The sequence below is a fragment of the Primulina eburnea genome, chromosome 15, assembly GCF_022965805.1.
Source record: "Primulina eburnea isolate SZY01 chromosome 15, ASM2296580v1, whole genome shotgun sequence".
In the NCBI taxonomy this organism is placed as follows: domain Eukaryota; kingdom Viridiplantae; phylum Streptophyta; class Magnoliopsida; order Lamiales; family Gesneriaceae; genus Primulina; species Primulina eburnea.
The window spans coordinates 29,257,468-29,271,882 of NC_133115.1; the positions used below are offsets into that span (position 1 = coordinate 29,257,468).

The window sequence follows — 14,415 nt, forward strand, 5'->3', positions numbered from 1 at the left end:
GTATGGGAAACAGAAAAAATGTATTTTTGTTCCTTGGCATTGCCATGGTACCCTATTTCTTCTTGGTTCGGGGTTCAGAGTTTGACATTCTTACTCTGACAATCTACTATTGCACGGCTCTTAGCTAATCAGTCATCCCTAGGATGGCGTCGAAATCTGCCGAAGTGAGTTGAATCAAGTCGGCACTGAATATATGCGAATTGATACTAATTTTATCTTATATTGAAATTATCTCGATTACTATCTCAAAACTTAAAACTCATATAGAATATTGAAACTTAACTCAATATCGATCTATAGCTTAAATCCCGAAAATTATAACCTAGTTGTTACCTCAAATAATTATTTTTATTTTTTTTTACTAAATCTTACTTTCATCAAGACCATGAGCCTATCACGCTCTAGCACAAAAGAGTTCATTGAATGTCATTCTCTTTGAATCATTCTTAGTACCATAAAATCAAAACTTATTGTACTATACTTTCCTTAATACCCATCAATATCTCATAACTTATTTTATTTACGTAATGTCGTAGCCTACTTATTATCCCAAAAATAATATAAATTTCTTAACCTGATGATACTTTCTCACAAGATATTTCAATATCCTACATATTTAAAGTTAGCACTTCGCATTCTTAATAACCCAAACTTAATGCCTGCATAGTTAATTATTGACACAAAATCAACCTCTATAGTGGAATACCCAAAACTTATAATATAATTCTTATATCAACTTTTCTCATATTAGTTTTCATAAATAACTTATCATCATCGAGTCAAATTTTCATCTTAAGTCAGAAGCTTAACTCAACTTATCTCTGATAGATATATTCCCAAAAATATAGAAAAATACTAATTGTCCCCATAATAAATTCCATAAAATTTCGACAAGTAGTTCAAAAAAATGCGTTGAAAGAGATTTTTCGAGAAAGTTTCCAAAGTAGAAAGTTTGGACATTAGCCCATGGTTAGGAAGAATACGTCAAGAGGATTCCAGAACAGTTAACGGAACTAAATTCTGAGTTTCCCACGAAAAGTTATGAGTTCTATGAAACTTTTCTAAAATAGCAAAAACGCGATTTCGAAGGTCTATACAAATGAATTTCTTGTTTTCGGACCACGCCTCACGACAAAGTTGTAATATTACTCGTTGGTCGTTTCGGAGGGGACTGCATCGTCGATTTGATAAAATCTGACCGAATTTTTTCCCAACTGGATTATGAACCTGACGGCTCTGATACCACTTAAATGTCATGCCCCGAGACCGGGGTTAATCGACACCAGCGTTGTTTTACAACCACACAATTGAAAACAACAAGCCTCGTAGTACAATATAAACCAAAAACTAGTTTATTACTCATAATCAATCAAAAGATTGTCTTTACAACGTAGACTCTTAAAATGATAACAATATGCGGAAGCGTTTACAACTTACAAAGCCAAAACTAAAATAAACTTCTTGAATCATCGTATTATCAGCCCCAAAACTGGTCTTGTTCATCTTCCTCGATTTTCTTTTCTGATTTATCTGGGGAGGGTAGAGTAAGGGGTGAGTATTTTGGGAAATACTCAGCAAGTGGGGGCGGTTCGAGCACAATATAACAACATGCATAACTTCGAAAATCACATGACTTGTACTTGCATAACATCATTCATATCACATGCATAACATTTACCAGCACTGGGATTCGTCTACTTTCTATGGTTTACTGATATCAGTCCCTAATTTTTACTCCTCTAAGGGGCGAGGCCGTATAGCGATTTTATCCCCCACCGCGTAAGGGTATGTCATGGTTGGGATTCCCACCCATATACAGTCGACTCCTCACAGTGCTAAAAACCATATGACAAACACAAGAAAGGAGTAGAAGAAGAATGTATACTCGATCGTATTTTCAAAAACCAAAGAAACATGCATAACGAAATTTAATCTTTAAAACAAGCCCACTTACCTTAGACTGGAAGTAAACGTGAAGAACTTGGAAACCATAGAAGAATTATGCTTCGAAAACGCAACAACACATCTACCGAAAAATCAGCCGTCTTGTAAAATTCACTGCGCCTTACTGCACCGTTGGATCGGACTCAAAATTTTACAGTACGTTCACAAGTACGTTAAGTAAATTATGAATGGTGGAGATCGGGTTTGGAAGTCGTTTAGGCATGTTCATACAGAAAAACCGTAGGTATGCTCAATTTCCGCCTAAAATCTGAGCAGTTTTCTTTCAAAGGCTATGAACGAAAAACTAACCATTGGATTTTGTTGAAATTTGGATATGTTATGCGAAACATATGGAATAATTTTCTGAACGGTGGAGATCGGATTCCAAGCCCTCAAGCGAGAGAAACAAATTTTTGAACTTGGACAGAACTTTGATAACTCGTGCAGAATTTTGGAGAGAAATTTCGAAATTTTGAAGCAAAAACTCGAAAATTAATGTGTGAAATTTGAATGAGAGCTTCTCCTATTTACAGGGGTGAGATTAAAATCTTACCATAATTCAATTGATACTATTTTCAAAATTTGGAGATGTTCCTTCCATAATTCGAGATAATCATTCCATAAATATTGATATGCTTCCTTGTTGAGAAAATCTACCTTGTATGTAATATTTCCTTCCAAATTTTACTGATATCCTGCCTTATTTCGAAATTAGTACATGATATGTACTGAATTTTGAATTTCATGTATTTATTAGCTTGGAATTTCAATACCATGTATTATTTAATATTTTCTAATTTATTATAACTCGAAAATAAATTCTTATACATGTATATATATATATATATATATATATATATATATATATATATATATATATATATATTTATATATCTTATTGCCATTTTAGTCACCTAAATATCAAAGATGGGTTTTTTCCGTTAACATAATTTTTTTGTGATTTTTGTCCAATTTTGGCCAGAAAAATTGTTGTTTTTAGCTATAGTATTTCAAAGGATCTATTTTTACAAAATGGAAGATCTATCTGAAACCCTAGTTTTCCCATTTGACCCCTAGACCTTAAAACTTCGACACGAATACATACAAACTTACCATAACACCTTAAAATATTCTCATAAACATTCTTAGATGTAAACTTAAGCCCTTTGACCAAATTCATAATTCGTTTTAAAACTTGAACAGAAGTCTCGATTTTAACCCGAACTATCCCGAAACTTAACCAAACTTTACCAAACCTTCACCATAGCTTACTAACACCTAACCCACCCCTTTTCAACCCAATTCAAGCCATTTAGGACCCTTAAGATCCACCAAGAACCATACTGAAATTTATGCACTTTGTAACTAAACCCTAGCCCTAACCATCCATGAGTTCCTTCGATCCTAGCCCCTAACCGACCAGACCAGACCCTGACCAGCCTTCCTAGGACCAAGATTGAACCCTTACCTGCTGCTGGACTAGCCCTAATGCACCATGCACTTTTTGGCACGAAAACGTGCATGGTGCGACCCAAACACACACGCGCAAGGCTAGATTGAGCCCTAGTCGTGCGCATACCCATCCTCGAACCTCCAGCCGTGCGTGGACCATGATGCCCTCGTGGCTAGGACCCTCACAAGCCCAACCCTTCGCTTGGACAGCCCCTGCACAACCCACTTTTCTTTTCCAAACAAAACGAGCCCTAGACCCCTTAAGAGGCACAACCGAACGCTCCTTCCCCTCACCTCCTTCCAACCTTAAACAACCCCATCTAGGACTCCTAAACAGCCCCTAAATCATGCCCATATCGTCCCTAACCTGGCATCCCATTTCAAACCAACAAGAAACATCAAGCCATGCAAGAAAAATCATGTTTTTCCATGTATAAACCCTTAAAAAACGAAAATACGATGAGACTTTCAGATTTTTCATGCAAAGATACATATCCACACATAATATGGTATGAATGATGAGAAAAGAATGAATAAGACGTCACGTCCCGATACCGGGGTGAGTTGACATCCGGCGTTGTTTTAAAATTATTCAATCGTAAATCAACAAGCCTCGTAGTACAGTGTACAACCAAACCAGTCTTTTTCATAAAACATACATTGTCTTTACAACGTAATCAACTTAACAAACGATTGCGGAAGCGAACAACGTAAAAATAAAAGAGAGTCAAATTCCAAAGTATGTCTTGATCAACTGAAACCTTGTTACCATCCCCAGAAATGCATTTGCTCTTCTTCTTCAACTTGTTTTTCATTCTTATCTGGGAGTGAGAGGTGTAAGGGTGAGTATTTTGTGAAATACTCAGCAAGTGGGGGCCGATCGATCACAATAACACAAGGATATACATATATAGATCTTAACAATTCGAAATTTTCCGTGTCTCAACAACCGTCAGAACAATAAATAGATAAAACGATAGATACGACATAACTTATATATATTTATGTAAATGTTAAATGAATTTTATGTCACAAAATCAAGAAATGATATTAACAATGAGCAAACTTATCATATGCATATAGACATATCATATATTATTCGTATTGCACTGTTATTTCATCTTATTATCCATGGTGTTACTGATCAGTCCCCTATATGTAATTCCTCTAAGGGGTGAGGCCATATATCGGTTATTATTACCCACCGCATCAGGGCCATAAACTTGTCATATCTTATCATGTTTTAGGAAAATTTTCCTTTTTACCATTTCTAACTTGAATCATAACAGTGCCTTTAAACATAATTCTTAGAATACACCAATTTGGTGTTTAAGAATATATATTAGAATATAACATGAAACGAAGACAACAAAATTTTGAAATGAAAGGAACATGCACTTGAAATTGATTTAAACATGCTTAACAATTTATCGAAAGGAAATATTCATATATCAAATCGAAGAAATATATCATGTCGATCGAATTTTCGAAAACATACTTAAATACTTTAAAACATAAGCCCACTTACAGAAAGGTGCTCCTAAATTATGGAAGAAACAAGCTGGAAGTTAACGTCCGAAAATCCGTAAGATTGCTAAATTCGCTTGAATTCCGAGCAGTATTCTTGCAGATACGTTTCCCAGAAATTGAACCGTTGGATGAGGCTGAAATTTGGATATGATGTTTAGAACATCTGAAAGTGTATTATGAACGTTGTAGATCGGATTCTGCGGCCGGGAGTGATGGAACGAATTTCCAGAAGTATAACATAATTATTGCTCCTAAATTTCACTTCAAGAAAGGTTGATGGTTTCAAACTTCAAGCTTGCTCTAGATGGAGAGGTTTTGGTGTGATTTCCCTTAAACTCAATACATCTATTTATAGGCAAGATTTGAAAATAATTTCCACAATTTGATGCATACTTTAATATATTTTATTTATTTTAGTCAATTTTGGCACATTTGATTTTCAATGTTTTGCACTCATGTTTTGTCAATGTTTTGCACTTCATGTTTTTCAATGTTTTGCACTTTATAATACCTAAAAAATATAATACTAATACTAATAATTAATAATAATAAATCATATTCTTACATTCCTCCCTCCTTATTGGAAGTTTCGTCCCTGAAACTTGAGTTTTCTAGATTTTCGAACAGATAGAGATATTGCTCGAACATCTTCTATTTTAGTTCCCAAGTAGCTTCTCTTTCGGTATGATTAGACCACTGTATCTTAACATTGGAAATGTTGCGTCGCCTTAATACTTGTTCTTTGGTGTCCAAAATTCGAATTGGAACTTCTTCATATCTTAGTTTTTCATTCAGATTATTTTCCATCAGGAGCGGTCCAGTTTCAAGAACATGACTTGGATCTGGGATGTATTTCCTCAATTGTGAAACATGAAATACATGATGAATTCTTGACATATCTGGTGGCAATCCTAGTCTGTATGCCAATGTTCCGATTCTTTCTAAAATTTCAAAAGGTCCTATGTATCGAGGATGTAATTTCCCAGCTTTATTGAATCGAACAACTCCTTTCATGGGAGAAACTTTTACATAAGCTTTTTCTCCAACTGTGAACTCCACTGGTCTCCTCTTTAGATCGGCCCAACTTTTCTGTCGATCTTGAGCAATTTTGAGTCTTTCTTTAATGATTGTTACTTTGTCCACGGTTTCTTGGACAAGTTCAGGTCCAGTTATGGATTTCTCTCCTACCTCATCCCAGTATAGAGGTGATCGACATTTTCGGCCGTACAGAGCTTCGTATGGAGCCATTCCAATACTGCTATGATAACTGTTATTGTAAGCGAACTCAATTAAAGGTAGATGTTCACTCCAATTACCCCTGAATTCTAAAGCACATGCTCGTAGCATATCTTCAAGGGTTTGTATTGTTCTCTCTGTTTGGCCATCAGTTTAAGGGTGATAAGCTGTACTGAGAGTAACCTTAGTCACCATAGCTTGTTGAAAATTTTTCCAGAACCGAGATACAAATCTTGGATCTCTATCAGACAGAATGCTTGCCGGAACTCCATGTAATCGCACAATATTGTCCATGTATATGGTAGCCAATTTTTCCAGATTATAATTCATGCAGACAGGTAGAAAATGTGCAGATTTTGTGAGTCTATCCACAATTACCCATATTCCATTATGACTTTGCCTAGACTTTGGTAAACCTACTACAAAATCCATGGAAATATGTTCTCATTTCCATTCTGGAATTTCCAATGGTTGAAGAAGTCCTCCAGGCCGTTGATGTTCAGCTTTAACTTGTTGACAGACCTGGCATCTAGAGATGTATTCTGCTACATCCTTCTTCATTCTGTTCCACCAGATTTTTCTTTAAATCTCTGTACATTTTTGTACTGCTGGGGTGGACCGAAAATTTTGATTTATGTGCTTCAGACATTACTTCCTGTCGAAGATTCTCGATATTTGGCACACACAATCGTCCTTTCATCCACAGAACTCCCTTCTCGTCTATATGAAGATCTTGTGACTTCTTTTCTTTGACTTGTTATTTAAGTTTTGTCAAAGTAGGATCTTGATTCTGTCTTAACTTGATTGTTTCTTGAAGGCATGGTTGTGCAGAAAGTGAAGCTAGGATCACTTTACCCATGTTTTTCCTACTTAAAGCATCAGCTACCTTATTTGCCTTGCCCGGGTGATAGCTTATTGTTAAATCATAATCTTTTAACAATTCAATCCATCTTCTCTGCCTCATGTTTAATTCTGTTGGAACTTTTCAAGTTCGCAATCTTGATTTTGATGTTAACAAAACTTGTTATTGTGTTTCTAACATATTTACTCAAGTGTGAATTTGCAAACACAAGAAGCAAGCTGAAACTGAATTTTGCACAAACTAAATTTCTGGCGAGCTTCGGTGTTTTGAAGATATCTCTCAATTGGATGATCCAAATGACAATCCGCGAATTGGAGTGATTAGAAAACTCAATTTGGAACAAATCGTATTTCACGTCAGTTGGGAAAAATCGGATGTTATCAAGGGCTAACGGATCGCTGAAGTGACGAACTGATTGCACGAAAACAACAATCAGTTGGCTTTGAGCAGCTGTGGTATTTTGGTCATATATCTCAGCTCGGTTATCGAAACGAAGCGATTCAGTATGCGTTGAAAAGATAAGACAAAGATCTACAAATCATTCTCATAAGTCAAAGTCTGAATCGAAGCTTACGATACTGATAAATGACGATGAAGCTACTGGTTCTGCACCAACTGAAATCAGTTAGGCTTATTTCAGCAAACCAGTTGAAACTCAACTGAACCAGACCTGCTGAACTGAACCAGCTGCTGACCTGCTGAACTGAACCAGCTGCTGACCTGCTGACCAGTTGAACTGAACGATCAGTTGAGTTGACCAGAGTTGACCAGTCGGGAAAATTGCTGAATTTGACCGTTGCAATTCCCGAAACAGCACAGAAACTTTCCAAACGGTCATATTCTTGTGTCTAACGTATATATCAATGTTGGGGCTTATAAATACAACATATTGAAGATCAAACAATAGCTTTGGAAGGGGATTCAAAGCATGGGCAGTTAGCATGAAGAAATCAGCTAGTTGAGAGCACAAGCCCTTGTGTGAGGATACATTTGAGATGTGCACTGTAAAAGATAAATTCCTCACACACACACAATCACTTACACATATATGAGAGAGTTGAGTTTACAAGTTTAGTTGAGTGAGTCTTGCACAAAGACGTAAAACTTGTGTATGTAGTCTTTGCATATGAGACATTAAACAATATGCTGATTGTGAGGTGCTGCCTACAATCTTGAGTGCTAGGAGTTCTAGTTGGGTGCTGCCCTTCCGGATCGGGTTTGTACAAAGAGTTGTATGAATCAAAGTCTTCTAGTGAATCCTTCCCAAGGGGAAGAAGGGGTGACGTAGGAGTGTTTGAAATCTCCGAACATCCATAAACAAATTCGTGTCTATTTGTTTATTGCATTTACTTATCATTTCCATTAGTTTTAAAGATGCATTGTTGAAGCATTTTATGTCTTCTTCAAATATCAAAATATTGCATACCAAATGTTTGATAAAATGCTTCAACTGAAAATCTTTTTACTCATTCAACTTGCATATATCTTAAATGGTTTATAAAAGATTTAATCGTTTTCTACGAAGGATTATTTCGAGTATCTTCCGCTTGGTTTTTAACCAAACTCGATTTAATTCATCGGTGTTCAATATTTCAAGAACCGAGCTATTGTAGCTCAACGATTACCCCCTTAATCGATCCTAACAAGTGGTATCAGAGCGGGTTGTTCTTGAAAGAGCATTGAAACTGATTTTGATGTTTAAAATTCGAAATTTCAGATTTTTTACACATATATATGCAAAACTGAATTTTCGCACAGCTTGTAGCGACCGTGGGAAAATGACATATCTCCTTGCTCGAGTGTCCAAATGACGAACCGTTTTTTGCGTTGTAAACGAGACTTGTAGAGGTTCGCAGCGGTATAAAATTTTCATCCTAGTTATGCTCCAGAAAATACAGTTTATTCATTGAAGGCAAAGCATATGTGCTGCAGCAGAAAATGAGCCATGAAGAAAATTGGTGAGTTATCTCTCTTCTTTTACATTTTTCAAAATTTAAAAAATATAGGGGGAGACTTCATTAAGATTTTAATGGAGTTATTATTTTTAAATATTGAGGGGGGAGAAAATTTTGTTTAAAATGTTTTGAAAATATGACTTTTTGATTCACACAAAAAGGGGGAGAAATATGTTAGTTGAGTTGATTGTTTATCCAAGTTTTGTGATCATCAAAAAGGGGGAGATTGTTGGAACTTTTCAAGTTCGCAATCTTGATTTTGATGTTAACAAAACTTGTTATTGTGTTTCTAACATATTTACTCAAGTGTGAAGTTGCAAACACAAGAAGCAAGCTGAAACTGAATTTTGCACAAACTAAATTTCTGGCGAGCTTCGGTGTTTTGAAGATATCTCTCAACTGGATGATCCAAATGACAATCCGCGAATTGGAGTGATTAGAAAACTCAATTTGGAACAAATCGTATTTCACGTCAGTTGGGCAAAATCGGATGTTATCAAGGGCTAACTGATCGCTGAAGTGACGAACTGATTGCACGAAAACAGCAATCAGTTGGCTTTGAGCAGCTGTGGTATTTTGGTCATATCTCTCAGCTCGGTTATCGAAACGAAGCGATTCAGTATGTGTTGGAAAGATAAGACAGAGATCTACAAATCATTCTTATAAGTCAAAGTCTGAATCGAAGCTTACGATGCTGATAAATGACGATGAAGCTACTTGTTCTGCACCAACTGAAATCAGTTAGGCTGATTTCAGCAAACCAGTTGAAACTCAACTGAACCAGACCTGCTGAACTGAACCAGCTGCTGACCTGCTGAACTGAACCAGCTGCTGACCTGCTGACCAGTTGAACTGAACGATCAGTTGAGTTGACCAGAGTTGACCAGTCGGGAAAATTGCTGAATTTGACCGTTGCAATTCCCGAAACAGCACAGAAACTTTCCAAACGGTCATATTCTTGTGTATAACGTATATATCAATGTTGGGTCTTATAAATACAACATATTGAAGATCAAACAATAGCTTTGGAAGGGGATTCAAAGCATGGACAGTTAGCATGAAGAAATCAGCTAGTTGAGAGCACAAGCCCTTGTGTGAGGATACATTTGAGATGTGCACTGTAAAAGATAAATTCCTCACACACACACAATCACTCACACATATATGAGAGAGTTGAGTTTACAAGTTTAGTTGAGTGAGTCTTGCACAAAGACGTAAAACTTGTGTATGTAGTCTTTGCATATGAGACATTAAACAATATGCTGATTGTGAGGTGCTGCCTACAATCTTGAGTGCTAGGAGTTCTAGTTGGGTGCTGCCCTTCCGGATCGGGTTTGTACAAAGAGTTGTATGAATCAAAGTCTTCTAGTGAATCCTTCCCAAGGGGAAGAAGGGGTGACGTAGGAGTGTTTGAAATCTCCGAACATCCATAAACAAATTCGTGTCTATTTGTTTATTGCATTTACTTATCATTTCCATTAGTTTTAAAGATGCATTGTTGAAGCATTTTATGTCTTCTTCAAATATCAAAATATTGCATACCAAGTGTTTGATAAAATACTTCAACTGAAAATCTTTTTACTCATTCAACTTGCATATATCTTAAATGGTTTATAAAAGATTTAATCGTTTTCTACGAAGGATTATTTCGAGTATCTTCCGCTTGGTTTTTAACCAAACTCGATTTAATTCATCGGTGTTCAATATTTCAAGAACCGAGCTATTGTAGCTCAACGATTACCCCCTTAATCGATCCTAACAAATTCTTTCTGTGTGAACAAATACTTGAGACTTTGATGATCTGTGAAGATCTCGCATTTGGCGCCATAAAGATAATGCCTCCAAATTTTTAAGGCAAAAACTACCGCAGCTAGTTCGAGGTCGTGAGTAGGATAATTTTTGTCGTACGGCTTCAATTGTCTTGATGCATATGCGATTACTCTTCCTTCTTGCATGAGTACGCATCCTAAACCCTCTTTTGATGCGTCACTGTAAATGGTAAAGCTTTTGTCCTCAGTGGGTAGAACCAGTACTGGTGTAGATGCAAGCTTTTCCTTGAGCGTTTGGAAGCTCTTTTCACACTCCTCACTCCAGTTAAATTTTGAGTTCTTTTGTGTGAGTTTTGTAAGAGGCATAGCTATTGAAGAGAAACCTTCAACAAATTTTCGATAGTTACCTGCCAATCCCAGAAAACTTCGAATTTCAGTTACTGTCTTAGGTCTCGGCCAGTCAGTGATTGTTTCCACCTTTTTAGGGTCCACAGATACTCCTTCTTTTGAAATGTTATGGCCTAAGAAAGTCACACTTTTTAGCCAGAATTCGCATTTCTTGAATTTCGCGTATAACTCTTTTTCTCTTAACATCTGAAGAGTTAGTTGAAGATGTTCTTTGTGATCCTCTTCACTTGGGGAATATACGAGAATGTCATCGATAAATACCACCATAAATTTGTCGAGAAATGGCTTGAATACTCTGTTCATGAGATCCATGAAAGCTGCTGGATCATTTGCCAATCCAAATGGCATTACCGTAAACTCATAATGACCATATCTTGTTCTGAAAGCCGTCTTTGGAACGTCTTCTGGTTTGACCTTCAGTTGATGATATCCTGTCCTCAAATCAAGCTTGGAAAATACTGTGGCTCCTTTGAGTTGATCGAAAAGATCATCTATCCTTGGAAGAGGATATCTGTTTTTGATTGTGATCTTGTTGAGTTCTCTATAATCGATACACAATCTCATACTTCCATCTTTTTTCTTTACAAATAAGACTGGAGCTCCCCAAGGAAAGACACTTGGTCTGATTTGTTTCTTGTCTAACAACTCTTGGAGTTGTTCTTTTAGCTCATTGAGTTCTACTGGAGCCATTCGATAGGGTGCCTTCGAAATTGGTGTAGCACCTGGTACCAAGTTAATCTCGAATTCTATCTCACGGTCCGGGACTATTCCAGGTAACTCTTCTGGAAAGACATCCGAAAATTCTTGTACCACTGGAATATCTTCTATCTTGAGCTCGACTCCTTCTTTTACTTCATTTACCATTGCTAGATAGACTATTTCTCCGGACTTCATGGCTTTCCAGGTTTGAGATGCAGAAAGGAGGGATTTACGTTTCTTAGCCTTGCCATGGTATGTGATTTCTTTTTGGCTTGGAGTTCGGAGTTTGATAATCTTACACCGACAATCTACTATTGCATGATTCTTGGATAACCAATCCATTCCCAGAATAACGTCGAACTCCACCATGTTGACTTGAATCAATTCAGCGTTGAATGTGTGTTCATTGATATATACTATGCAGTTCCGATGTATCTTATGTGTTTCAATTGTTTTACTGGTGGGAGTAGTAATTCTAAAAGGTTCAACAAATATCTCTGGTATAAGCCCTAACTTCTTAGTGAATCTCTTAGAAATAAATGAATGAGTGGCACCACAGTCAAACAACACATAAGCTGAAATTTTATTGATTATAATGGTACCTGCCACGACATCGTTTGCATCATCTGCCTCTTCTTGAGTTATGGCAAACATACGAGCATTGGTCATATTCTCCTTTGGTTTGTTGGGGGTAGCATTAGTGTCTGACCATGTCATTTTCTTTAATGGTTCAGGACAATTAGCAATTCGGTGTCCCATCTTCCCACAATTGAAGCAAGCACCAGTGTTCCTTCGACATTCTCCAATGTGTCGGTAGTTGCATAATGGACACGGTTTTATGCTTGAGAATGTCGTAGTTGAATTGGAATGAGTTCCCTTGAATGGTCCACTCAATTGGTTTGACCTTTTAACTGGTTGTTTACCTTGAAAAGATTGTCCAGTAAGAGCTCGTTTATTTTTATTTTCATCTTCTCGGCGCTTGATATCAGTCTCAGCTCTAATGGCTGCTCCCATTAAATCATCAAAACCTGTGGGTTGGTAAACTGCCAGAGCTGATTGGATACGGCTGTTCAGACCACGTTTGAAACGATGCATCTTCAGGATATCATCTGCCATGATGGCAGGAGCATAGGTTCCAAGGGAGTTGAATTTAGAAATGTACTCCACAACAGACATATCCGGGGTTTGAGTAAAATTCTCAAATTCACTCAACAATTTTAATCTCAACTCTGCTGGATAGTATTGTTTCAAGAATGCTTCTCGAAATCTTTTCCATGTGATTGCTCCGACTTCTGTCATATTTGCTGAGATTGTTTCCCACCATTTGGCAGCCTTTTCTTCTAGGAATGGTGTCACCACAGTCACTTTTAGTTCATTTGGCACTTCAAGCAATTGGAGTTGTGTCTCAATATTCTTGAGCCAGCCTTGACCAACTTCTGGGTCAGGGTTGCTGTCAAACGTTGGGACTCGATTCCTCCGAAGAGATTCATAATGGTGTTTGATTCCATTCGGTGGCGGAGGTGGTGGCGGCTGATTAGTGTTGGTATTTAAATGGCTCATTCCTTGGAGGGTTGTTGCCACAATTGTTGCTATGGCCATTAAATCTTCTCTGCTAAGGCCAACTCTCGCTGGTGGTGGTGTATCTTCGTTGTTATTGTTGTTGCAATCATTGTTGCGATTGGCATATCGCGGGTTGCGGTTGCTACGATGGGGTCTCTCTGCCATTTCGTACACGCATGAGAATTTCTAAGAGGTTTGAATAATTATGTACAAAAATATTGAAGATTATCTCAAATATGAAATCAATCAAGGAATATATCAAATAAACTTTTTATTGATTCCAATGAAAAGGAAAAGCAATACAAATCAAAGTTTTCAGAAGTGCAATGATAAGAAGTAAAAGAAAGGAAATGGATTATCAATCCTTATTACAAATATTCACGACACTAAATACTCAATCATCTAAAATCTCGCCATCTCCTAGTACTTCATCTTCCATCTGTTCTTCTACCGGTTCTACTTCCGGCTCCAATGCCATAATGATGGCATCCTCAAGATGATGAACATGATTCTGCAATTGTTCATTTTGCATAGTCAAATTCTGCACCGAATTCTGCAGTTCTTGAATGGTTGCCTCATCTTGCTGACGGCGTTGTTTTTCCATTAGCAACAATTGTTGAATCTGAGACTGTAGTGCTTGGGATTCCTCTAACATTCGTTGGCGTAATCCATCCATTTCAAGGGCGATTGTTTGGGAAGCCTCTAGTTTGTTCTTGGTCATTTCGTGTTGTTTTTCTTCTGAGTTAAGATAATAAGCAAACCTTTGCACGTCAGCCTGAAGATGATCTTTGATATCTTCTAGTTCTTGTTTTTCCTTCTTCAAGTTTTCATATTCCAAATCTTTGGCTAACAATTGATCATGATATTTTTGTTGTTTCTCGTAAAGTTGCGCTCTAAGATGCGCCGTTGCAATTTCGTGGTCGCTAAGGGCGAGTTCACGCATACGTTTGGGTATTTCAGCGCGAGTACGGGGAGCCATTTCCTGAAATAAAACAAATAG

General features: G+C 37.1%; 1 protein-coding gene across 1 annotated transcript; it reads right to left on the reverse strand.

The window, feature by feature from the left end:
- Positions 1 to 10,724: 10,724 nt before the first annotated feature.
- Positions 10,725 to 13,580, reverse strand: LOC140815616 (uncharacterized). Its single transcript, XM_073174692.1, has 2 exons — positions 11,800 to 13,580; positions 10,725 to 11,667 (listed from the first exon to the last, which is right to left on the reverse strand). The coding sequence occupies exons 1-2, from the start codon at positions 13,578 to 13,580 to the stop codon at positions 10,725 to 10,727; spliced, it is 2,724 nt and encodes a 907-aa protein (XP_073030793.1).
- Positions 13,581 to 14,415: the final 835 nt, after the last annotated feature.

Coding starts and splice junctions, on each gene's coding strand:
- LOC140815616 (XM_073174692.1), bottom strand. CDS start 13,580: ATGGCAGAGAGACCCCATCGTAGCAACCGCAACCCGCGATATGCCAAT. Junction 11,668..11,799: donor AAAGAACAACTCCAAGAGTT/GTTAGACAAGAA, acceptor AATCAAAAACAG/ATATCCTCTTCCAAGGATAG.